At 37.7% G+C, this 25780-nt stretch overlaps 3 protein-coding genes across 3 annotated transcripts in view; all 3 read right to left on the minus strand.

Moving 5' to 3' along the window:
• Nucleotides 1-1442: 1442 nt before the first annotated feature.
• On the minus strand, nt 1443-4117 carry rax (retina and anterior neural fold homeobox). Its single transcript, XM_022762870.1, has 3 exons — nt 3770-4117; nt 3225-3460; nt 1443-2283 (listed from the first exon to the last, which is right to left on the minus strand). The coding sequence occupies exons 1-3, from the start codon at nt 4029-4031 to the stop codon at nt 1852-1854; spliced, it is 930 nt and encodes a 309-aa protein (XP_022618591.1). The 5' UTR covers nt 4032-4117; the 3' UTR covers nt 1443-1851.
• A 4214-nt stretch (nt 4118-8331) lies between these two features.
• Nucleotides 8332-13816, minus strand: cplx4 (complexin 4). The gene is made up of 3 exons (XM_022762856.1): nt 13502-13816; nt 11223-11310; nt 8332-8758 (listed from the first exon to the last, which is right to left on the minus strand). Exons 1-3 carry the CDS (start codon nt 13663-13665, stop codon nt 8531-8533), a joined length of 480 nt encoding a protein of 159 aa, XP_022618577.1. The 5' UTR covers nt 13666-13816; the 3' UTR covers nt 8332-8530.
• Nucleotides 13817-15537: 1721 nt separating this feature from the next.
• The window catches only part of lman1 (lectin, mannose binding 1), an 11186-nt gene continuing 943 nt past the window's right edge, over nt 15538-25780 (minus strand). The window contains exons 2-13 of the mRNA XM_022762884.1: nt 24813-24967; nt 23525-23632; nt 23067-23128; nt 22597-22696; nt 22341-22464; nt 21527-21585; nt 21228-21360; nt 20770-20957; nt 20289-20365; nt 16393-16555; nt 16167-16291; nt 15538-16069 (exon numbers count right to left, since the gene is read on the minus strand). Of these exons, the coding sequence (XP_022618605.1) occupies nt 16033-16069; nt 16167-16291; nt 16393-16555; nt 20289-20365; nt 20770-20957; nt 21228-21360; nt 21527-21585; nt 22341-22464; nt 22597-22696; nt 23067-23128; nt 23525-23632; nt 24813-24967 (1331 nt within the window). The 3' untranslated portion in view covers nt 15538-16032. The remainder of the gene's footprint in view (nt 16070-16166; nt 16292-16392; nt 16556-20288; nt 20366-20769; nt 20958-21227; nt 21361-21526; nt 21586-22340; nt 22465-22596; nt 22697-23066; nt 23129-23524; nt 23633-24812; nt 24968-25780) is intronic.

Consider the following 25780-nt stretch of genomic DNA (forward strand, 5'->3'; position numbering starts at 1 on the left):
AGTAATTTCAAATTTCTAATATGTATGTCATGCACTTTATGTTACATAAGCTAAAAATCTGAATGAGTTTAATTTAAATTTAATAAAATTTGTGATAACTGCATTTTGATGTCTGAGCATGCTTTGCACACCATTCTGTTAAGTGGTCTGTTATAGGTATCACAGGTCACAGTCACAGTTGTTGTCTGAGTGTATGTAATGCTCTTGTTTACACCACCAGATGGCGCAAAATATACGTTTTAAGAGCATCTAGTTTCCGTGTAACATTTTGAGCATCTTAGGAAGGGTTAACATGATCATAATTACAGATCACAGAAATAAGTCTATGGTCAATTCAATTAGCTCTGATGCTGCTTTTTCTCTTCAGAGGGAAGAAACACACACACTATGACACACACATCCCAGATACACAAATTCCAGTGTGTATTTAGGACAGTAGGATAGATGATGATGGGGGCTATTATTAGCCCTCAGGGGTTGTAGACAATAGGACATGCTAATTGAAACAGTTTGGTAACACACATCTTTCTCTTAAAGCCAAAGGACAGCTTTCTCTTCCCTCATTTGTCACGGATGATTGGCAAACAATAGAGGTACAAGCCACTTTCACCCCATCATTATGAGTCTAATCCCAGGAGCGAATGGGATAAAGTTTACAGGAGTTAATGAGGATGAATAAGTGGGTTGACAAACTCATTCCCTAAAACAGAGAGAGCGAGTCTGGGACACATCCTCTGTTTGTTAACGCTGCCAGATTAAAATTTAAATTAAATAATAAATGGTAAGTTGGTACGCAATTTTGAACTATAAAGATTCTGATTTTTTAATTTTTTTTTTATCTGCAATTGGATTTACAGTTGGCTGGATGGACCTGTTTGAGCCCATAACACCTCAGTCAGTGATGAAAACGCGATACATTAAAATCTGCAGCAGGGATTTAGACAAAAAATGCAAAAAATATCTTTCAAAACTGAAAACTTCGACAGGCTTCTTTGCATCACGTGCTTTGCATTTAATGTAGAATTTGTTTTATTTGTCTTTATGAATACTTTTCCCCCCAGCCTGATAGTCATCCACCACTAAGGGGTGCTATATTCAGAATTCTCCACATTGAAGTCTGCTCAATTTCCATCTACTGTACCTTCTGTCTACAATGTGATAATGATGCTGTACATATTTTTACATAAATGTGATTGGTAGAACAACTCCAGCTCATAAATGCTAATCTACTGTATATTTCCTTGTTTATCAGCCATTCCAGACTATTGACCAATCTGCATGTCTCGAATGTGACACATATTCTGGGAAAACTTGATTAGTCATTATTTTCTTTGTTGATTTTACATATAAAGTTTATTGTATAGAGAAAATATTCACATTCGATAAATCTTTTATAGTGAAAACCAAGAACTTGGTTCCAAAAACCAGCAGGGGAGGATGAATCAAAATGAGGAGTACTCCATTTACAACAGTGGAATAAATACATACTGATGGGTAGAAATTGGGTCTGTCTTTGTTATATTGGCAACGTAACACTGGTCTGAATGAACATAAATCTTTACAGTCAAAGTTTGCAGAAAAGATTAAAGAGAAGAGGAAAAACACAAGAAAACTATGACTCATCAGTAGTTCTGTATTTTACAGTAGTTTCACAGTTAGTGTCAAAGCTTTTCAGAAGGTCACGTCCAAGTGATGAGGATGTCTCTAGTCCTAGATGTCAACTGCACTTGTCACCTTTTTAAAACTTCCAAAATAATGCAATCCCATCCTCAAGAGGATGAAGTCAGTTTTTCAAAAAGATGCAACAGATGCATTCTGGTTCTTGATGTCTGTTTGACCTCCACTCAGAGATCACCACGTCTTCCCAATAGACTGAATGTGTTCCTTAGCCTTCATCCTCAGTGAGGCAATACTGGAGTTCCTTGGATCTGCAGAGCACTGGTATGCCGGGGGTGGGGGGCACATGGAGCCGATGTGGGGTAGGTGAGGGCTGTGTCCCAGGGCTGGGGAGTTGAGGAAGGAGGCCGGCAAGGAAGATGGCATGGATGGGGGAGGAGAAGGGGTGTAAGTGCCTGGGAGGCCCTGCGAGCCACTGATGAAGCCCGGGAGGGACTGCAGGGAGGTGGAGGTGGTGATCGGAGTGGAGAGCCAGGGGTCCAGCTGCAGAGAGCTGGTGGGAGAACGGCTGAAGGAGAGCAGAGAAGAGGTGTCCTGGAGCTTGATGGAACTCACCTCCAGCTTCTCCTGCCGACGCCACTTGGCCCGTCGGTTTTGAAACCACACCTGAAAAGAAAAAGGAGGATCTTAATTTTCAATTCACTTCAACTCAGTGCAACTTTATTTATCCCCGTGAAGGCAACTGCATGCAGCAGCTCGCCACCCATATCAACAGATTCACACTCAATAGACAGAGGAACAGAGAGCAAACATATTTAAAGTATAAAACCTGCAGACTTTCTAAATGTATCGTGTAAAATATAATAGTGTGTTGAAGTATTTTAACATTTAGAAATGTCTAGAATGAGAGTGAAGATTTCAGATATTGAAATAAGCATTTTGCATCACATTGTAATGCTATTTAATACAATGAGAGATTGTTACAAACATAGGCTATTTTAAGAAATTGATTGAACTTCTCATTTACTTTCAAATTTCTTTCAATGATGAACCTGAGATAAAAGCCAAATTTCTCTTTTGCTTAAGCAAAGTAATCATTTTGTAAATACTTTTCAAATCTTTTTCTGTGTTCAAATTCGAACAAATAAGAAATGAAATGGCATTTTCCCCTCCTGCACCAATTCCCCCAACAGTTATAGTTTTACTGATATAAAAGTCACTGGGGAAATACAAAATGTAAATAATAGCTCATAAGAAAGAAAATTGTTTCATTTTTTTAATATTTATGACAAATCAAATTAATATGAGCTGATCAAATTAATATGTTACAAAACGTTTCTCTACATTTTTGCCCAAAACAAACGTTTAATGCAAACATATAAAGATGTCATAGGCTATTGGAAATGTTTTTTTTGAGAACATCTGTTTTTGTATTTTTTGAAACTGTTACAGATGTTTTTTGTGTTTTGGCCACAAAATCATTATTATTGGTCAGCAGCCATCGTTGATGTCTGCAGGCCTGCAGGCCGAATAAAGGCGTCTGCACAATGAAGAAAACCTTAAAAAAAAAAAAAGAAAAAAAAAGTGGTCTAGTGTGTGGGACATACCTGCACTCGGACCTCCGGCAGGTTGACTTTCAGCGCCAGCTCCTCCCTGCTGTACACGTCCGGGTAATGGGACTTCTCGAAAGCTCGTTCCAGTTCGTGGAGCTGGAAGGTGGTGAACGTGGTTCGGTTCCGACGGTGTTTCTTCTTTGGGTTTTCGTCGTCGGACAGTTTGCCGTCTCTGTCCGGGGAGTCCGGGCAAACCGAGGCTTCAGCGGTGCTGCTGGCGCAACACACACCTGCGGAGGAAGGACAGTGTGAGGAACGAGGCAGAAATCCGGAAATGCTCAAGAGTTGTCCAAGTTTAAATTAACCCTGACTTAAATCAAGTTCTGCTGGTTTTAGTTAAACCAGCGCTACTTTTTTCACTGTTACTTATTTATTTCTTAATTCTAAGATAGTTTCATTGCCCCGACATCTGACTCCAGAAAACGATTTTCTTGAGAAATAGTGGGTAAAAGTGTTTGATTATATAAAGTTTAAAAACTTGAAAAACTTAAAATTACCTCACTTGACCCTGACACTTGGAGAAAACTGAATCCACTTACTGTCAAAACTTTCAGAGTAATGACTTTTCTTCATTGGAGTCACAATTACATTCCCGTTGCGCTCAGCATCTTTGACCAGAACTTTTTCCGTCATGCTGTAGGAGGCTGATTTATGGAAGATGGTGTCCTCTTTAAACCCCAGGATCGCCTCTATGCTGTGGACTGTGGACGGGTTGTTCCCGGGGCTCTGGACGGAGCGTGCGGAGGGAGACATGCGCTCATCCATCATCATGACTTGGGAGGGTGATCCAAGAAGCCACATTGGTCGGTCCAGTCCAAAAGATGGTCAAAATTACACGCAGTCCGACTTCTTCCCAAATTTATCGCGTCTCCTGTGTTTGGAAAAGTTGTAAAATTCAAACTATGAGGGATGATGGAAACCATGCGCACAAGATACACACCAGCAGTAAGACCGCTTGCTCAGTGGTTTGAGAGCATCTTCAGAGGGGGCTTTTAAAGTAGTGCCTGCTGTACGACCCCCACCCTCCCTGTGCTCATACGGCACCCCCGCTGCACGTCAGAGAGAGGACGTCCTGTTGGATTTGGCCCTGCTGGATTTAGGGGTAACTGTGCGCCCGGGCAGGCACTACCACCACCAGCCTCCACACCCTCCCTAACTCCTCCCCATCTCAAGTGCATCAGTCAGTGCTGGCTCTAAACCTTCTTACATAAATCTTAAAACCATCTTTCCACTCCTCCAGATGTCATGTTCATGTCAGTCTGGAAAAAAGAGAGGAAGATTAGGCAAACAGATTAAGGTACAACAAAATCATAATTACAAGATTTCTGGTCAGGACATGGATTGCAAGATGAGAGCTTAGTATTTAATCAAAGCGTCAAGATATTGTCGCCAAAATGAATAGACATTTGATTTAGTTGAAGAATTATTTGTTTTATTGACGTAAAGGCAAAATATTGCACCTCTTGACACATGTTGAATACAAGTAACTGAAATACTTTAATAGGCTAATTATATTCATTTAAAGTGTGTGCTAATGATTCATAAGACTTAAACTCTGAGCAGAGTTTCTTTAACCAGTTCCTACAGGTGTTGAGTCAAATAGGGCAACAAAGCCCAAACAATAACTATAACCACTTAACAGCAAACAAAGATTGACAGCAGTGTGGTAATCCTGCTTAAGGGGATTACATTATTTTACTCAAAAGAGTTAAAACCCTTAGAACTATTTAGCTTTTCCTAATCACCGAAGGTGACCTTATCCTTTGTTTGCCAGAGAGAGGAGGGGCACCCTGAGAGATGCTAACTGAGCTCTGTTTTAATTAACAGCAAAAAGTTGTGGCGCAAGTATATGCAAAAGTTTATTCATACAACAAAACTTTTTAAAGATTCTCTCTTGTGTTTTTGGGTGCCGGCTGTGATGATGTTTATGGCACACATACAGAGCATGATAATAGGTTTTTAAGATGTGTATAGTGTTGGAAAAGTTTAATTGAATTGATTCAATTCCATTGTTAAAACATTTTTTGACCTGTGTAAATAGCTGAACATTCAGTTTCATTATCTCAGCGCTCAGCTGCCAGTTAGCCTTCAAAGTTGCATGTGCACAGGCTGAACAAAGCTTCTGTGTCAGTATAATAACCTCCAGTGTTCACGACCCCAATAATGACGAGACAGCGAGGAGAGAAAAAGTGTGTGTGGTAAAATAATGCAAATCATACTCCATTTGAAAACAATTCTCTCTCAGTCCTAAAAATCTTGCAAATGTATTTCCAAATCCAGATGTAAGCTCGTCTTTTTCCCTCAGTGGGAATCATCTGATCCTCCAACCTGTCAACAAATTGTCTTTAATCCAATTAACACCAAAAAAAGTTGAAACTAAAATGTTCAGATTATTTGAAATTTGAGACTGAAACTGAACTGAATCGTGAGCATTATGGGAACTATGCTTTTTTGCTGCCTTGCTGAGTGTTAGATGAGAAGATTGATAGCACTCCTATATCCGTAGCCACTTATCTTAACTTGGCCCATTCCAATGGTACAAAAATCCACCTCTCAAACTCATCATTTTAAAACATTATATCTCATTTGTTTAGTCGCTTCATAAACCAAAGTGTAAAATGCCAATCTGTTACTCTTCTGAGCAGTTACATGCTGGATTATGTCTCGTCTGGACACAGGGTGGCTTTTGTACAGATAGGCCTACAACAAACAAGTTAACAAACAAACATGTTAATTAGTCCTGGTAAGTGAATTTTCTTACCAACAAAGAGCTGTTCCCGCTTTCATATTCAGCACACAGATATGAGAGTGGTATGAATCATTTCATCTAAATGCTTTGCAAAGAAAGCAAAAATGTTTATTTCCCAAAAGGTCTCTCTATTTTTTTTTTTTTTTAAAGTAACTTACACAATGTGGCCAAACCCCAAATCCTATACCCAAAGACCCAATAATTGCCAACCACAGCAGCCTTAATTATTCAGGGCCGGGTTCCAACACAAGAGCATCAATGATGTTGGGCACTGACGTTAAGCGATAGGGCCTGGCTCGCAGTCATCATTCCAGTTCATCCCAAAGGTGTTGCATGCTGAGGTCATGGCTCTGTCCACACCACTTTATCATGAAGAAACAGGAAGAGATTTTCCAGAAGACTTTCCATAATGTTGAAATCTCGGCCATATTATTTAAAATATGATAAGAAGCCAGTGTCAGAGAGGAACTGAGTCCATTCAGTCAAGTACTTAAGTACAATTTTGTCCTTGTACTTTACTTGAGTATTTCAATTACATGCAGTTTTATACTACTACTACTGACAGGCAAATATGGTACGGTTTCCTGCACTACAAAACATTATACAAAACATTTGGTCAGCCTGTATGATTTATCATAGACTTAACTGTTTATAAAGTGTAAGTTTATAAAGTAGGTCAAAGTTAGCTCCACCTTGACCACCGACAACAGAAAATGTTGCTTACATGTTCATGCATCTGTAATGATTTAGAAGTATTTTTGCTTTTGATACTCAGTATATAAGTATATTTTGCTGATAATGCTGCCCTAGACCACTAAACAAAAGTTTCCCAATTTACATTTATGAAAATATGAAGGTACAGCAGTGATTCCTAACCTGACCAGAAGTATGTGGACAGGTGTGTCTGTAACACTGCTGATAATTAGTATATCAACAACATTGATATTTCAACTGTCAATTATTTCGGCTATTGATTCACTATTTTTTTAGCAAATTTTCTATTTTGACGCATTACATGTGGCTAATTTAGCTAAATATTTCAACTTGTCCTCTGATATCCTCTTTGAGAGAGAGAGAGAGAGAGAGAGAGAGGGAGAGAGAGAGGGAGGGCACAGGCTGACAACCTTGGCTATGTTGATCCTATTAGATGGTAATCTCCAGACTTTACAAATCCACAGCCGTTTTAACTTGGGTTCATGTGAAACTCTAAATGTTGAGGGTTCGTTCCTTCCTCCCCCTCATTCTGCCTAATCATCCCTAACAAGTGTTTGGATAATGCCCAATTAAATTAAGACCCATTTCTTTAGTCACTGCATTAGCTTTGATTCAGGTACATGGGATTAATCATAGTTGGCTAAGCATTTATTTTTAATGGTTGGGCAGTAGAATTTCTCGGTGGCTGACCATTTTTAAAAAAAACCATCCAGCAATTCAAGTGAGAAATCCATCAATCCCCATGCAGCAACATCACAGTTAATAAGCATAACAAGTTGTCTTTTCCAAAATTATTGATCATTCAACTAATAGTACCTGATTCACACATAAAGACAGTAAAGACATGAAGTTTGAACACTTGGGCTGACACGTTAATAAATTATTTGTGTAGGAAGAGGCTTTCCAGCATCACAGCATGAACAGACATATTTCATGTATTCAATATACATCTTTATTTGAACAATACATTTGTTTTCTCAGTTTGAAGTACCTCCATATATTTCATCTGTGTTTATGTACATTGTTTTCATTTGTATGGAATAAATCATTCAGTATTTTAAAATGATGATTTGTGCAAATCTGCAAATGTCTCTGCAAATGTTTCAGGCTTACTGAACTGCTTAACTGTGTATGTGGAGAAAGTAACAGTAAATCGACATGTCAAGACTCGTAATAACACTGAAAGAAAAAAAATCTAAATATCATAATTAATTCAAACACCACATACAAAAAAAATCTAGAATAACCAACAAACCAAAAGGAACGTTGAAATACTCAGGATTGGATTTGGACGTAAATAAGGTTTTTTTTTTTATAAGCAAGTCTGGGTATATTGTTATTTATTTGACTGAAAAACAGTTTTAGAGACTGAACTGTCTCATCTTACAGCAAACGGAAAAAGTGATCATTATACCACCAATAATCAGCATTTTTGAAATGTAGTGTGGCCTGTGAAGATACGAAAAAGATTTGAAAAGAAATACTTTGCTGGGAATGTTCAGGGAAAATCAATTTTCTACATTATTTATCTAAAACAATAATGGGGTAGGGATGGGGCACCTTGGACTTGATTTAAAATCTTTTAAAATCGATGCAGATTGGTAACAGTAACAGTACAACACCATGGTGTGACCAGGCTTTTTTTTTTTTATTTAAGGAAGGTGATTAGCCTTTTTTAGTGCTTATAATAGATGTGAATGCTTTGTAGGCGTTTTACAGTGTGACTGAATCCCAGACTTTTTAACACAGCTCTGTCTGTAGATTCCCAGAAAGTGTTGAAATTCATTTTCTTGTGTTATTCTCTTCTCCCTTTTTTCTTCCTCATCACATCCCTTCTTCACATGACGGAGCATTTCTCCTCTGCTTTGCTCTTCAGCTCAGTGACGGTGGCCGAGGCCTTCTCCTTCAGCTGGTCCATGTCCATGTTCTGCAAGTTTTGAATCTGGCCCATGAGGGAGTCCTTGCCCTCCTCCTCCGTGGCGTCCTCGTCTACCATCTTGAGCAGCTCCTCGGGCACGTCCACGTCGTCCCCGGCCATCTCAATCATGTTCTCATCCTGCTCGCTCTGCAGACGACAACATCAGGCAGAAAACAAGGTCAGGAAGCATCTGTTGTTATACCTATGCAGTACCACAACAACTCTTCTTCATCACACCAAACACAGAAACATAAACCACAAATGCGATATGAAACAATCTTTTTCTTAATTAGTTTTATCTTTTTATATTTTAGAAATACGTGAAATCTCTCTTTTAGCGAACCATGTAGGACTTTTAATGTTTTCTGCTTCCTCTGGTGTTGTACTGGAACTGGTAAAGGACCAGAGATGATTGTTTTCCCTGGTGGTAACAAAGACTAGGCTATATGGCCTATATATTTATCGTATTGAATTATTATTTGCAGAAGTAAACAACCGCCTGCAGGCTGACTTAAAGGCTTTTTACAGGATTAACTTTCTGCCATGGCTGCCTGGTTTCCAAAACATTCCTGGTTCCACTGACATGCTCATATCTGACAAACACTGCACATATCGGCTTTGGTTTATCACAGGACATATCACGCTCAAAACTTTAAAATTGTCTGCGTTCTAATTCAAATTTAAACAAGCAATGAGGCAAGTAAGCCAAAAAAACAAATAGATGAACTCTAGGATCTGTCTTAATCCAAACTCAAGTGACTGCACTCGAGGATATTCTGCTGTCTGTGTTTTCTACATTTTTGTGAAGCAGACTTGAGCCTCCTTTGACTTTATTATCTCTGCACTTATGTGGTGTTGCATCACAGAAATGCTAAATTTAAAGCCTTTCAACAAACTAAATCTAATCACTTAATATCTGGAATAGTCATGCAATAGGCACTGCACTGTGACTACTTTAAACTTCAATCTGTGGGATTATCTCAGACCTGCCTTAGCCTTTCCTCTTTGAATCCCAACGATAGTCTAAAGATAACTACTATAGTGTCGCACGAGACCCTAATTCCATTAGACAAACGGCACCAACTCCCTGTTTCCAGTTATACTGTTCACTTGTGCCATGAAATATATATATATATATATACACACTATATACACAGCATTTTATGTTCGTTCCCAACCCCCACCCGTTAAAAGAATCAACAGAACAGGATGCCTTTAGGTGTCTTATTGTTGTGATGGTGAAAATCCATTTAAAATGCATATTTCAGCTCTAATGAAGACACTTTGGCTTTTGTCATTTGGTCTTTTCACACTGACATGCAATGTAAACATCATTTAAGGAGAATAATTAGATTTATACATATAGCCACCTGCCATTGTCTTCTATGTGTGGTTTCAATTTAAAAGACAATCATCGAAAAGAAATGTAGCCATTGTCTAAAACAGAAAATGAACAATAGAATATATATTGTGGGAGACTATTAGAAATGCCTCCAGCAGCCAAGGTCATCACTGCATTCAGATGAATAAAAATCATAAAATCATGGTGTGGTTGCAAAAATATTGGTATTCGAAAACATGTTTTAGATTGATTTTGATCTTTTGCCATAAAAACACACAGTTCATTAAAAGCAAGGCTTCAGCACTAAGTTAATGTATAAGGATTAGAAGGCTCTATACCGGTATTTATATTTAAAAGTCTTAAATAAAATCCCAACATACCTTTTGTGCTCCTTCCATTACAGCTTTTTTTTCTTGAAGAGTCCCTTTTCTCTGAGTTTACATCCACTAAAGTAGATGTTGTTCTTCCTTAAAGCCAGTTCACACTGCCTGTTGCTCCCTAATGAGCCTGGGACACCTGCTCAGTGGCATTTGGCTTTGTAAGACTCAAGATGCAATATGGGACTCATAGGCTAACGTCTCCAGGACGTTGGTCGAACGTCTTTGTCACTAATCTACTGGCATGGCTTCCACCTCCTGTTGTCCAGGCAGCAGCTGCCAAGTGGTGCTGTTAGATAAAGGCAACTTCAACTAACCATGAAACAGCTATTTGACTTAAAGCCATTTAATAAGAAAGGTCTGTTATTTTTTACCAGTCTGTATTAAAATACTGAGAAAAGGAGAATGTAATGTAATGAAAAATATGAAAATTGTTCCAGTGGGAAATGGTTAACTTTAACACTGCCTATTTAGTATTTATAAGCAGTATATAAATGTGTAATAAGGGTGTAGAGGACACTAAAATGTAGCTGTAAGCAGATATAAGTGTTTATTTATGTATTTATCAACAATTAAACCTCTAATTGGAGGCTGGTCTATAAACATCCAGTACATGACAATATATCGAACCAATGTTAAACTGTACATTAATAAATAGTAATAGATATCCTTATATCTGTTTACAATTATATTATAATGTGTTATAAAGCATTTATATATTTTTTTATAGACTGCTTATAAATGCGTGTTGCCTTGAAAATGTTTACCTTGTCGTCAACCATTTTGCGTTTGTGTTGCTTGTGAGGGGAATGTATTTATGTATAGTATTAAATCAGATTTTGAAATATGAGTTTCACCACAGTTGTAGGGCTATAAACCCTCAGGTGCTTACCTTTGGCAGTCTGTATTTATCTCTGAGGCAGACCCTGAGTGTCGCCCTCTCTGCCTTCTTGTGTAAGAAATCTGCATCTCTCTCCATCCTGAGATAGACATAAAAATTTTATTAGTACAGTGACTGTTATTGTTGGTCACAAAAACATCCTGTACCGGTTAAAGTAAAAACTTTATCTCTGTTAATCTCTTCTCTGGAGCATACAAAGGGAAAAGCTGCAAGAAAGGTGGGATTTTACAACCTTGAGCTTTTGTTTGTCATCATTGCATCATTGATTCAGAATGACATTTTCAGCATCAGGATTTTCATAAAACAAAAAGCTTTAACTGTATCTTCACCCAGCCTGATGTGAACAGACATCAGCCTGATCAGATAAACAACAGAGAGGTAGTTCAGATCATCACAATATCCCCAACTTTGGTTCAGTTCACCTGAACGTCATTAAAGCAGTTAATCAAATCTGTAGTAACATTTTAGATTTCACCAGTATGGTCTCAATATGTTCTCAATAAAGTTTTGTTACCATTAGTGTATAATATTGCACTGGCTTTAATCCATCAACTATTATTTACATCAAAACTTTTGAGCGTCCATGCTGATGTTGTAGTCTAATAGTTTTCTTGTTATAGTTGTTTTCAAGAGATTCTTATTTAAACGGCATCAAATAGTTGATATCGTCTTACTGCAGTAAAATATTTACCAACACTTTTTTCAATTAGATTTTTCACTGGGTTACTTTGCAGTTTTGTATTCCTCAGACATGCAATCTGTAGTGTAGTGTATGTCATTGAATGTTTTGGCCTTAGTGATGTTTAATTTCAGGTACGCCGCTGTTGGTGATCCTATCATATCAATAGAATATAAAATACACACTGAGACTAAATTCTGTGCTTAACAATCCAGTATCAACAACATATAAGTCTGCAACATTTAAAACCATCAGAAAACATTATTTTAACATGTTTCTTGATTATTTCATTATTAAATAAGTGTTTGTATCTTTGAATTATGCTTTAGACCATTTGTTGTAGACAACCTGCACTCTGTGTATTCCTGTATTTTCAAGGCGAGATTCATGTGCTTTCCCTCAGCCAATTAAAGATGGGGATTATTAGGCCAGACTGAGTCAAGCAGATTTGAAATCAAGCCAAGATGCTGCAACTTGAACTGTAAACACAGTGGACAGTAGAGGTTTCTAACAAACCATCAACAAACTACGCTTTTTTTGCCAGACAGGTTTTACAGATATTTTCAAAGTTTAATAGTATTTCATGGTCTTTCCATCAAGTTGTCTGCATCAGGAGTTATTTGAATACACTGTGAGAAATCTACAGTTATGGAGAATGTTGTCATTTTTTAAACAATGAATTAATTCCCAAAACACGAGAGTAGAGAGGGTGGATTAATCTTGTTATGTAATACGGACTGACTGGATCTGATGCTGCAAAATCTACTTTCACTGAAGTCCACCTTTATATTTGTCAAATATACACAGTTTACACTATCTCTTCAAATGCAATTCAGGATGCATTCATCAGATTGTCGCACATTTTATTACTGAAATATCTGCTTTAGTCAAAAGAACTGGATCTTTGTATAAGACAAACTGACCATAGCATCGGTGGGCAACAACATGGTGGTGAATAAATCCAAGCTACCTGCTGCTCATACCAGTCTGTTAGAATAAATACAATAGATATTCCGTAAGTAAATTAAAGTGATAGTGTATAAATAAATATAATTGTGCAGACTTTTTATCGTTTGCCTTTGCTGCACCACCACAGACCGTCCTTAACCAAATGCTGCAACATTTACTGCTCTAACGTCCATGTAATAAAACTGCACATTAGATTGTGTTTTAAACTATAAAGTCCCTCAAAATGTTACCCATAACTGTTCTTGATGCAGAAACAGATGAACCATTATGAGAGATTATTGATCCAGGTCCATGCACGACCTTTAGCCTCAATGGATTATTATGTAGAAAATTCTGGAAAAAGAAGCAAAGGTCCTCTTTGGAGGCACCATGCTTTGACCTTCAGCAACAATCGCATCTTTCAAAAACTCATTGTATGTATACGAAAAGTATAAATTCATTGGCATTTACATTTAGTCAGGGTCAGATGTGAATATTATGGTTAAATGTGGTTGCGAAACAGGGAGTATTAAACAGAGATGAAGTAGATAGCAGCTTGTCAAGGTCAGATTGTACACTCTGCAGCCATACTGTTTTCCATGGACCAATGGCATGAATTCATAATGTCCGTGTCACTACTTACTTCTCCTCCACCACCTGTTTTTGGTACTCTTCATACTCCTCTCGTGTCATCCCTGCTGCTTTGGCTGGATCTGAGGGGGTGGCCTCCTCTTCTTTGTCACCTCCACCACCAAGACCCATTCCTGACAGGGGGTTCCCAATCATGCTCTTGATCAAGAAAGCCATCTTGAGTTATGTGACTGTTTACTCTTCTTTCGAGATGAAAATAATGTTGCTCCCCTTATGGTGCCCTCCGCTTTGGCTTCCTATAGCTGTCAAATCCAGTGGTAGCTCTCTTGCTAACCTGCTGCTTGTCTATGGAGCCAAGGACACACTGATGACAGGCAACAGACACGTACACACACACTTACACACACAGCGTTTTGCCTCGTCCATAATCTGGATTTAATCCTCCCTGCTCCACTATACTAAGAGGCAGATGGCCTGTTTTCTCTCTATTTTTAAATCGTGCAGACCTTTGTGAATGTTTTTACCTTTATTAATTTTGATACATAGTGCATTCTTTGAGAGAGCTATGTGCACTATTCACAAGAAAAATAGTTCTGGAGATGGAGGACCTTGGTTTGTGACTATACACATATGCTGCTTCCACCCACTGTTGCTTAATCATATTAGTAAAGTACGGGCTGGCCCGTGTGCAGCTTATACTGCTGAGACCAAGCAGAGTAGAGAGAGAGGAGCGGGATTACAGTCTTGTTTATCCCCACTGGCGCTGTCCTTCATGCCGTGCTATTGTTCTGTGGAAGGAAGATTGACAGGAGGGTGAGAGACGGGGAGGAGATACCATATCACCCCATCAGATCTGCAAGATTGGAGGATTTCTAGATTATCTCCATATTTTTGAGCTGTCAATTGCTCATCTGCAATTGAATATTTTTAATAATATCTAAAGTTATTCTAAATATAAATCATTTTTTTTATTTTGCGATCACCTAATAAAACACATGGAGGAGCAAGGATGTATATGTTTTGCCTCTTTGGCACTGATAGGCATGATTTAAAAAAAAAAATCCACCTATTGTTGCTGTCTGCAGGGCTGCAGCATTGATAAATAGGTTTAATGCATGTGAGAAATTGAAGGAAGCTCTGGTCTCCATTACCATGTGCTCTATTAACTCTTGCTACATCTACACATTCATATGAAAGAACCTGTAATACATGCTATAGAATGTATTATATATAATTTATGTTCAGTGTTACTCGTGGAAAGAAAGATGAAGCTGCTTCAGTGTGTATATAATCCCTGATACGATTTCAGGTTTCCTTTGGCTGGAAATGTAATCCAGTATTTTTGATATTGCCACGACAGCAGCAGCGCTTCACAAACAGTCACAATTATGTTATTTCCCACTGAACTGACTATTAATACATGTTGCTCCATGACTTTGGTGCAGACTGAAACATCTCAACAAATAGCTGATGAATTGCCATGAAAATTTGTAAAGACATTCATGGTTCCCAGAAAATGAATTCTAATGACTTGGTGATCCCTTGACTTTTCATCTAGTGCTACTGTGAGCTTGGCGTTTCTGGTTTTAAGTGAAATGTCTCAACCACTATTGAATGGATTGTCATAAAATGTGGTTCACTTGACATCATAATGTTTTGTAATAAGTTTGGTGAACTTTTCATCAAGCACCATCATCATTTTATCCTGTCCAATACTTTTGTTCATGGCCAAATAAATGACCAAATACCTAACTAACTAATAACTAATGATATTCTTATCAGCCTCAGCTGTACTTTGTGCTAATAGATGGCATCCTGATGTGAGCATTTAGCTCAATGCAGCTAGCTGCTGTGCTAAGTCAGCCTCACAGAGCTGCTAGTATGGCTGTAGATATTTTGTATTAACATCACTTGCTGCTGTTCTTCTGTGGTGCTCAAACATGTAGTACTGTAAGTAAGTACTGTAGTTGCTAACTGGAATAAACTGCTGTTATAATGACAGATGAACAGAAGACACATTTTTCAATGTAGATGCATCTTGTGTGAAGTGTACCTCACTTGATGAAGCAATAAGCAGACACCACAGAGTAGTTTGTGTTCTCTGTTTATGTAAATTGTTCAGGTAGAGGATATGTCAGATTCTGACACGTTTGACCCAGTCAAAGCATATAAACAGAAGCAGCCGTCTGTTCTGAGTTTTCATCACCAATAGTTCAGCATTTTTTTATACAAAATTGCACATTTCAAAACACAGGTTTTTTTGTTGCCAGTTCAGTTTTGTGGAATGGGGCTGTGGCAGATATCAGCTTTGTAAAACATAATCTAGGGATCTGACCAACCAAAAATACTGTAAGGAACATATAACATCATGTTGGAAATCCAGACCAATTAAGTCTCACACTAGCATTCATACACAACGATTTACCAATCAAATTAAAAATCTGCATTAAAACAAACTTGTCTTCAACAAAACCAAATTTTTCAAGTACAATAACTTACAACCTGAAAATAATCAGACCAAAAAAAAATTACCAAAATGGACATTCCCTCATTTACAAACTTTCATATCAGAAATACATTTCATCAAAAGAACTTCTTTGCTGCGGCTTCTTGTTGACTTCTACAAGAGAAAAGAAGAGACACAAAGTATTAGAGAATCCTTTAGATCTAAAAGAACACTTACACAAAGCCAAATAAAAAAAACAATGACGTCTTACTTGTACATGATGTAGCAGAAGAACAGGACTGACTGGATGACAATGAAGATTGTAAAATGAACAGTGGATAAGCACGAAGGCATAGGAGGCACCTCAGGGCACTTGACAACCTTTTCAGCAGGATTCTGCAGGTGAAAAGACGCAGAAAAAAAGCAAAGTTCAGTCAACTGAATCCTGACCTAGTTTGTTAACTGCTCTAAGTGAGATTCAACTCTCTGAGCCGTACCTGAGCATTACGCTGCACCAGGTGCTCCATGTCCCTTTTGACCGTGTGCAGATGTTCCTTGATGTCGTTGAAGTGCTGAATGGTCTCATATGTTCCCATTCCAGTTGCCTGTCCCTGGTGTTGGGCTGAGCCGATCTGTTTCAGTGACTCATAAAAGGAGTTTCTGCAGAGACAAAGAGACGATGCACTGAGTGACAGTTTACAGGAGAGGCTCCACCATGATGTACAGTAATATGTTGTGTGGTATCATTTATTCACCATAATACAAATAGTCTAAAAATAATCTTTTAATCCCTATTCACAAGAGGCTACATATTCTCAAAGTTTGAAAAACAGAAAATTACCATCTGATAAAAGAGGTCATGATTGCTAAATTAATCCCTTATAAAAACATGTTCTTACAACAGATTACAAGTGCAGTAGGTTAAGAAACAGACCACAGAAGAACACTATCTGGAATATGCAATCCATAGTCTCGTTGTGATGCTAAATACAAACTAAAAATAGTGAAATTAAAAAAAGCATATAATAAGTGGAAACAAATAAATTTGATCACTGTATTGTATCTTTGAGCGCATAGATTAAGAAGCTTATGTCTCTCCAAACAGAGAGGGAGAGAAAATGTTTTTAATAAATAAAGAGGAAGGAGATGGTCGACTCAAGGGAGAAAAACCCCAGCTTAATATGGATGTACTTTCAACATTTGGCCCGTTTTCTCACCATTACTGGTTGGTTGGTTGGTTAGATAGACAAATGACAAAGGGACAAATAATTGGGAGCTTCCAAAAATTCAGTGACCTGTACTATCTGGCTGACTCTCTCTAAAATAAATAATGTATATTATTTTCTTGTCTAATTTTAGTGTCTTTAAAGTGGGGATTACATTTACACTGGTGATTGAACATACTGGCATAATTCAAATGCAACCTCACTGTAAAGAATTCACTTTCTACAAGTTTAAAGGTTTATGTTGACATTTATGTTTTCCTGCTGAGAGTTGGGTGAGAAGATCGATACCACTCTGTCCATTAAATATGAACCTATACCCAGCAGCCAGTTAGCTTAGCATAAAGACTGGAAGTAAGGGGAAACCGCTAGCCTAGCTCTGTCTAAACCTACAAAATTCTGCCTACCAGCACCTTTGAATCTCACTAATCAACACACAATATCACTAAAATATACAATATATCTAAATGTGAGGTTGTCAAGCATCCAGCGGAGACTTCCCCAAAATGTGTGACTATTCTTTTAAGTATCTTTGAGATTGAGAAGAGAAGGTGTTGGTTGATAGGGTTAAAAGTCATAGCCAATATCTGCCCATGGTATATATAAATCCTTTTATGTATCTATAGTATATTTGTTACAATAGAAATCAGTGTTTGTTCTTTTATTCTACGACAACAGTGCACTGTTAGACGTCAGGAGCGGGGCCAAAAAGTCCCGTAAGATCATATTTTGCATTTATTTTGTGTCACTACATCCTTCTGGGTCTGGTTTATGTGTCCGATTGTCTCTCTTTGAGTTATGTCCATACATCTGTCCCTCAAACAGACATCAAAATGTACAATCTATAACTGTTACTGTCATGGCAACTACCAGCTACTAAATGTGAAATCTGTAAATCTGTATTTTCACTTTCCATTTCATCAGAAAATGAGGTTGAAATACAGTGTAAAGCATTCACAGAAGAGAATGAAGATGTCTAAGCCTGGATCATATTTCTCAACAAAATGTAATTTCTTAAAGTTGATTACTTACAGGGAGGAAGCAATAAGTGTCCCTTATCATCTTAAACACATCTAAGACGATTAATAAGAAAAAAGTGACTTGACAAATGAAAGGAATTCCAGCAGCATTAGTAGGAAGGCCCTGAGGGGGGGATTGTGACAAGAAATCAATTGGAGGGAAACCATGTTTTGCCTGTGTATGACAGATGTATTTAAAGACTACTAATCTGATAAGGACAAAATGGTGCTAAGATGTGGCCTTTTCTTGCTTGGCCACATGGCTGCAGTCTGAAAGGATGTCCAGGGATGACATATAAACAAAATCTAATTTGTTTCACAGAGAAGGGGGAAAAAAAATCTCCCTTGAGAAAGTAAGTGAGCATTTATTAAACCCTACGTCTAATCTTCATTTACTACAAGTGACCCATTTATGAGCAGAAAGCCCTCCTTGAGATGAAGTCCTATCATAAACTTGGTGTTTAAAAAGACGGGTCAGGATAAACTGAGCGCTTAAGCTACAAAGTAATACAGATCAGTCGCTCACATTAGCACATTAGAGGGAGCAGCTGCAGCGTTTTGCCAGGGTCTGAACTTATTTACTGTGTCAATCAGCTTACTCCCATGCACCACCTCATCTTCAAATTACCATTCTGATATTATGCTTTCTTCAAACTGAATCATTGCAGAAACTCTGTCTTTCCCTGCCATCTATTGGATATAAATCACTTACACAGACATTTGTGTGGAATGAACAATATGAGGCAAGTGAGAGTTCATGTGAGTTATGGGTCAGACATTTAATGAAGAAAATCATGTATGCAAAATCATTTGAGGATGAATGTTCTGTTGGATTTAGGGCATATAAACAGCTTGGTTCTTTTATGATACATGAGACTAAGAGATTAATGTTACATAAAATAAAATCTTTAATATCTTGTGATTCTGATTAATTCTTTATGCAGATGGTGTGTTAAAATTAAGACACAATCAAACAGCAGCGGCAGGACAAATATGCCATTATTGAATAAATAAATGCTACGTTTTTTGTTATTTTGTTCATACAATGGATTTTTGAAAAGGCGCAATGTGCCGATGTAAATTAAAGAACTGAAGACTTTAATTTTCTCAACATTACTAACTGAGCCAAAGGTTGACAAGCTATGATTAAGGAGACTGGCTGGATAATTTATAACTTAATTATTTAAGAAACTGAGGAAAAGAGTGATTTAAAATCCACTCACTAATCTACAAGAAGGGTTTTGAAGATGGCATTTTTTTTTAATCTCTTGCATGCTCACAATGACTAAACCCACAAGCATCTTAGGCAAGCAGTACAAAAGCACAAATGGGTTATTGACAAAATAAAAGCTCTAAACATCAAAAAATTACATTCTCTACACCTAATCAGGCTTACTCACTGTAAGTACCAAAATCAAACAGTCATTTAAGACTTGGCCATGGAAGGCACACCATCATGAAATCTCTTAAGCTGTATTATCTTGGCATTAAAAACTGTACATTTTGTCATCTGAGAGTGATAAGAAGACCATTTTTACAGTTAAAAAGAAGATTACAGCTGGGTATTACTATACCAGTTATCATATGATAACTACAGTATGTCTCAGCAATGACAGAATTCTAATTCTAAGAAATAATATATTGTAAATAAATGTCTTATAGATAAGAACAGATACCTTTTGGGTTTCCTTCATGGCCAAAATCATTAGGCAGCTGATAAAATGACTTCTGCAAGAAAGTCCTGTTTCTTCATCAGTTCTGAATTATGCAGCTGCTAAATTCTTAAAATGTTATCTGTCTTTTTATTTGTATCCTGTCAATACCACATGCAGAGACAACAAATGAGTAAAACAGTTCAGAGCCAAGATCAGGGCAGAGCAGGGTGACAAGGAGTCATTAAGTAGCAGACAGACTGTGGAGGAAGCTGTTACTGCAGCTGGATTATCAGGCTGGCAGACACCTGTGATGTTGCAGCCACAGCATCCTCAGATTAAATATGATTTGAGGGAATTAACTGGCAGGATTTCCCTTGTTTTTCTGGAGTATCACGGATCTCTCTCTTTATCTTTTTTTTTTTGTTGTTGCAAAAACAACATCTCATTTTGTAAGAGTGACCACAAGTCAAAAGCAAATGATGCTGTTGTTACTCACCTTAACTCGTTCAGGTTCCTGAGAACCTCCTGTTGGGTGGTTAAGACAGAACTCAACTGTGGACTGGCAGAATCCACCTTTAAGAGAAATACAGCACAATGGTCTGAAGATTAAACACTTTAGTGTTGACATTAGATAAAGCTGTCATAAAAAGGTTTATAGGTTTGGATAACCTGTCATAAAAACAGTTGACCTCAGCAGGAGAACAAAGAAATGACACTCAAGTGAATGTTAAATGACGACTTACTTTCTTGTGTTGTCACATTATTTGAGAAGGTTTCCAGCTGCATTTTTACAAGACTTTTAGCTTAATAAACTGACTAGAAATGAATCTAGGGCTTGCAGAACCAAAACCTCTCAATATCACTTGGGTTTGTGTGAAAAGGGGAATTCTAGATGCCATGAAATGATTCTTATTTGCCTGTACCTATTGTCACTGTATGCGTCTGGTATAAAATAATTTTGGCAATGACTTGCTCACCTGTCCTGACTCGGCGTTCGTCCCCTTCTTGGCGATCTCATCAGTGATAACAGAGACATATCTGCGCTGCTCGTCCAGGATCATAGCGAGCTGCCGGTGGAGCTGTTTGATTTCCAAATGGATCCGGTTCTGTCCTTCAAACACCTGACGGATCTCCCGGTCATTCACAGTCTCATACAAGTCCTCAACTGAAGAGGAAAAGAAAAAATTAACAAAAAAAGATATTCAAACCAATTTTAAAAAATCTACAAACTGTAAAGTTTGGACATGCTCATGTCTCTTTCAGTATGAGTTGAGATGATGAGTTGCACTTGTCAAACATTTTCATTTAGCTTACTCCAATAATATAAAATAGATAGTAAGTAAAAAAAAAATAAGAACAATTTTACTCTTTATGATTCATTTTTTCCAATGCTTTTTACATAAACAATTGGGCCATTTGGTTTCAAAACACTAACTTGGCTCTCCTTGGACGTCTGGGTGCTCTTTCTGAAACTCCTCTTTCTTTTTGTCGAGCTCTTGCTGGAAGTTCTGAAATTCCTCCTGGTACTTGTCCTTCTCTTCTTTAGGAATCTCAGATTCAGGTGGGGGCTTCAATGGGAAAGAAAAAAAAAACCCACTCTGAACTCAATAGAGGCCGTGCTTAGGCTATATTGTGCACATGCGTGCACGCGCACACTGAGACACACAGCTACAGAAGTAAGGTTGCACACACAGCACTGGGAGAGTATTAGCAGCTCTAGGAAAATGTAGTTACCGGTTGCTGGCCTGGTTCTGTGAGTCTGAATAGCAAGAAGGACAACACGTCGTGGTCATCTGATGGAGGAAAGAAATTCTGAATTAGAAAATGACAACAGAAAAACATACTCAAACTTATGGTGAAAAGGGAGAAATATCTTGGCAACAAGATGGTAAATACAGAGTAACAAGCTGGTAATGTCTTGTTGATAATGAGAATAGCTTGGTAATGTTAGTGTTTAGTTTCTGCAATAGGAACATGAGAGTAATATCACAATAGGGCAGAAAATGTCATTAATAACATAGTAATAATAGTAATAATAGTTACAAAAGACTCAACATCTCACAATAATTAGGTTGTCAGGGTAAAAGAAAACTATAATAATGGGGAAGTATCTCTGTAAAATTATTTTCAACAACAAAAATTGGACCAATGTTAAGGCGGGAAAAATATCCTGATGAAAAAGATATGTAAATATCTCATGAAAATGAAGTAATGTTACGGTCTTTTCACAATGCAAGAAAAAGTCCAAGAAATCATCAGTAGTAATTACCAGACAATAACACTGAACACTTTTCTAATCATTATAAATCTTTCTTTAAGCCATATAGCCCTGACTGATAAAGACAGACAGTAGTTTTTGTAGAGTAACGACGAATCAGCTCCAACCCCAGAAGATTTTAGCTGAGAAACTTTACATTTCTGTCAGATTTCTGATTTACTTAGGAGACTGTGTAGTTAAATTAATACAACTACAGGAAATGCATTTCTTTTAACAAGTAAATACAGACTTGAAGAGTTGTTTTTTTTTAACACGGAGATAGAGTAGTACCTGCTAAACCACCGGTTGCGGCTGAAATGCCAAAGAAGCCCTCAGTGGGAATGATCATGTTGTCCACCTTTGTGCAGAACTCATAGTCCTCTTTGTCTGGAGTGAAACCATTGTTGATCATCACCTGAGGAGAAGGAAAGAACAGTGCTGCAGCTAAAAAATACTGATAACCCTGCTGATCACCAGAAGTGCCCTTATAATTAATTCTCAGCATATGAGTGTGTGCTTGCTTCTGTGCTTTTATGTTGTTTCCTACCGTCAGTGTCTTCTTGTAGTATGTTATTTTGGCTCTGACAGGATATGGCTTGTTGCGGAAGTCTCGTAAACATGTACCCAGGGCTTGTGTGGTGCCGTCACTGGATGAAAACAACATTTTCCAGACAAACTGTAACTTACATTCATATACAGCACGTAGACATTGAACTCACGTGGGGAAAAATACAGTATGATCAAAGGTCATTGTGGATAACATTAATGTTCATGTGAAAAACATCAATGCCCATGTATGTTTTTGTAAACACTCATTTAGTGATATGGAAAACACTGTGAATTCTAAGACAAACTGGAATGGCATTGAAAAAGTGATTTAAAGCTTTCACTGGCCCGGGGGAGATTAGGAAAGATAGAGGATTATTTACTTTCCAAGCAAATATAATCATATTTCCTAAGCTTCTTTAAGTTGTTCAAATTTGAGTTGGTGATGACGTCAAAGAAATGTTTACTTACTTTTGGTGGTCATAAACAAGGTTGCCATTGTTTCCCATAACAATTATCGCTGGGTTATTTTTCTGGAATGAAGATGAGAAAACAAGGAGGCATGTTAATCCTTTTTTCATCAAGTGGATTTGACTTTAGGTAATCTTATGCCAAAATATCAATCCCATACCTGAGCACAGATAAGTAATATTCAAATGTGATGGTAAATTACCTATGAAAGGCTTGTTTTGCATGACAGTGATAGATAATTAGATGGATGGATCATCTTGCAAACATATTTTTATTTTCAACACACTTCCTATATGACTTCACCAGTTGATAACAACCAAACAGAAGCCGTCTTTGTGTGGGTGTGGGCTATCTCTGTACCAGAAGATCTTTGAACACCGAACAATAACAGAAAGAAACAAAAGACTGAAAATGGCTTTAGCTGTGACAATTCTTGGAAATGTGAAGTTGACACCAACCTTTCCATCATTGTCAAAGGAGTCAAAGAAGATTCCAACTCCATTCCACTGGTCGGCGGCTCCGTACACTGGGCCGTCAAGGCCTTGTGCAGCTGTGAACCACACAGCCTGCCAGACAAAGAAAAAGTGGTACAAATATTTTACACAGAAATATTTGTTTTAGCTACCTTTATAAAACAAACGTTTTCAAAGAGGTAGCAATCTTTATTATTAGCATTTTGAGTTGCCTGGGGTGTAAATATTACAGGATTATTAAGGACAGGATGTTAGAGGAGTAACAAAATCATTGTATGTGTAAATTTGTGACATTCAGACTGCGCATGTGCAAGTTTATCATATCTGAAATTTGAATATGGCTCAGGCTATCCAGTGGACTTCAATCTGGACAGTTACAGCACAAGCTATCTTAAAATTTTTACGCAGCTCTCTACTGGTTTTTTTGTTGCTGTTGTTGTTGTTGTTTTTTTGTCAGGTTGGGAAATGCTTGTCATTTCACCCTGTGGGCTTAACACACCTCCTGAAACTGGGCGTGCAACTTTCTGTCCGTTCCAAGTTTTTCCATATTTGATATGCAAAGTCTGATAGGTGTCCTATGCTCAGTGTTATACAGTGTATATTATTCTCAACTCTCATTATAGGCAATTTATATTTTTATACTTTTCACATCAACATAGTCAACATATAGTAAGGTTTAGTTTCTCAAGAATGAGGTTGGAAATTATTAGGTGAAAGGTTGTGGATTAAGAGTAAATTGCAGAGTAGTGAAGATATGAGCTGGATATTATTTCATAATTTTTCATATCAGAGCCAACATGATACCTAAGTTTCTGTAATGATACAAAAACATTTGCCTTTTCTTTGCCTACATAGAAGAAACAAATTACTCTAATGTAAGAAAGGTTTACTGATTTAAATTATGAAATATCTGCACAAGTAATCAAGAATGTGACCAAGCATTTAAAAACCAACTTCAGATTCTTGATGCGCAATGCCACAGACACACTTCAGTCGATACTCAAAGTATTGAGGTCTACTACTCAGTTTTAGAGTAAATGCATACACTCGTAGATACAGTTATTATGCCAGTTCAGTGTTGTGTCAGAGTAACTGTGCTGCGGGTCAGAGAAGACAGTTCTTAGATAATAGGACTTATACTAAACCTTAAACTAAACTTTAACTGTGATCAAAAGTGGGTATCAGTGTATTGTGCACTGATGAATTGTATACTATATGTTATTCCCTAAAAAGGAAACCTGGCTCTCTCCCCTGCAGTGTCACCCCTCCTTACCAAGCCGTCTGCTCCCATTCTGCCTCTTCCAGATACTCTGAAGGCCACCTCGGCCTCCCAATGATCAAAGTTGACTCTGTTTTTTGTCCATACGGAGCCCTTCTGACTTCTGAGGGAGGGTGTAATACGCACTTGGTCTGCGCTAGGAATAGCATCTGGATGGAAAAGAGGGAGAGAGAGAGAGAGAGCAGAATTTCAGCAGTGACATATTAAGTTCCATGTTCTCTATGAAAATAATATCCCATCGAGTGCCATGATGAATTTGTCTACAACTTCAACAGCGCATGTGGTGTTTTATAAGAAAACATTCATGCTAAAGTAATGTGTAGTGACAGAGCTTTTCGATGTGGCTCCATCTTCCATGCCAGCTAATGTGTAGTATTGTTATTACAGGCCAGCATTATCAGGGTGTGCCTGCTCTCTGATCTCTGTACTGCCTCAGTAAATGATTGCCTCTGATGTTTTGTTTATACATTCTAGCCTTACTCAGCGTCATAAAGATTTGCTTACTCGTGCTGGAAAGAAAATTACTCGCCAATAATTCTGATAATCGATTGATTGTTGATGTCACTATTTACTACTTGCTGATTTTCTCTGTTTCATATCATTTTAACAACTTTTGGAGATATTTTATACACTGAACAACAGTTGATCGATCAGAGAAACCCTGCGCTGTACACATACAATTACCTAATCCAATTTGGTGTGTATAGATCCATGTAAAGTTCAGTTGATAAATTGCTATGTCATTAATTGATTATTTGATTATTTTTCAAGCAAACATTACCTAGTTCCAGTTATTCATTTGTGAGGATTGTCTTTGCCTTATACGACAGTAAACTGAATTACTTTGTGTTTTGGGCTGTTGGTGGGACAAAACAAACAACTTATGTGTCATGGTGACCTTAAACTTCTAACCATGTAATCACAGTGTCCCAGGTTTGAGTCCAGCCCCAGTCCACCTAAAT

Source organism: Seriola dumerili, unplaced genomic scaffold (genome assembly GCF_002260705.1).
Source record: "Seriola dumerili isolate Sdu_G_001 unplaced genomic scaffold, Sdu_1.0 BDQW01000450.1, whole genome shotgun sequence".
NCBI lineage: Eukaryota > Metazoa > Chordata > Actinopteri > Carangiformes > Carangidae > Seriola > Seriola dumerili.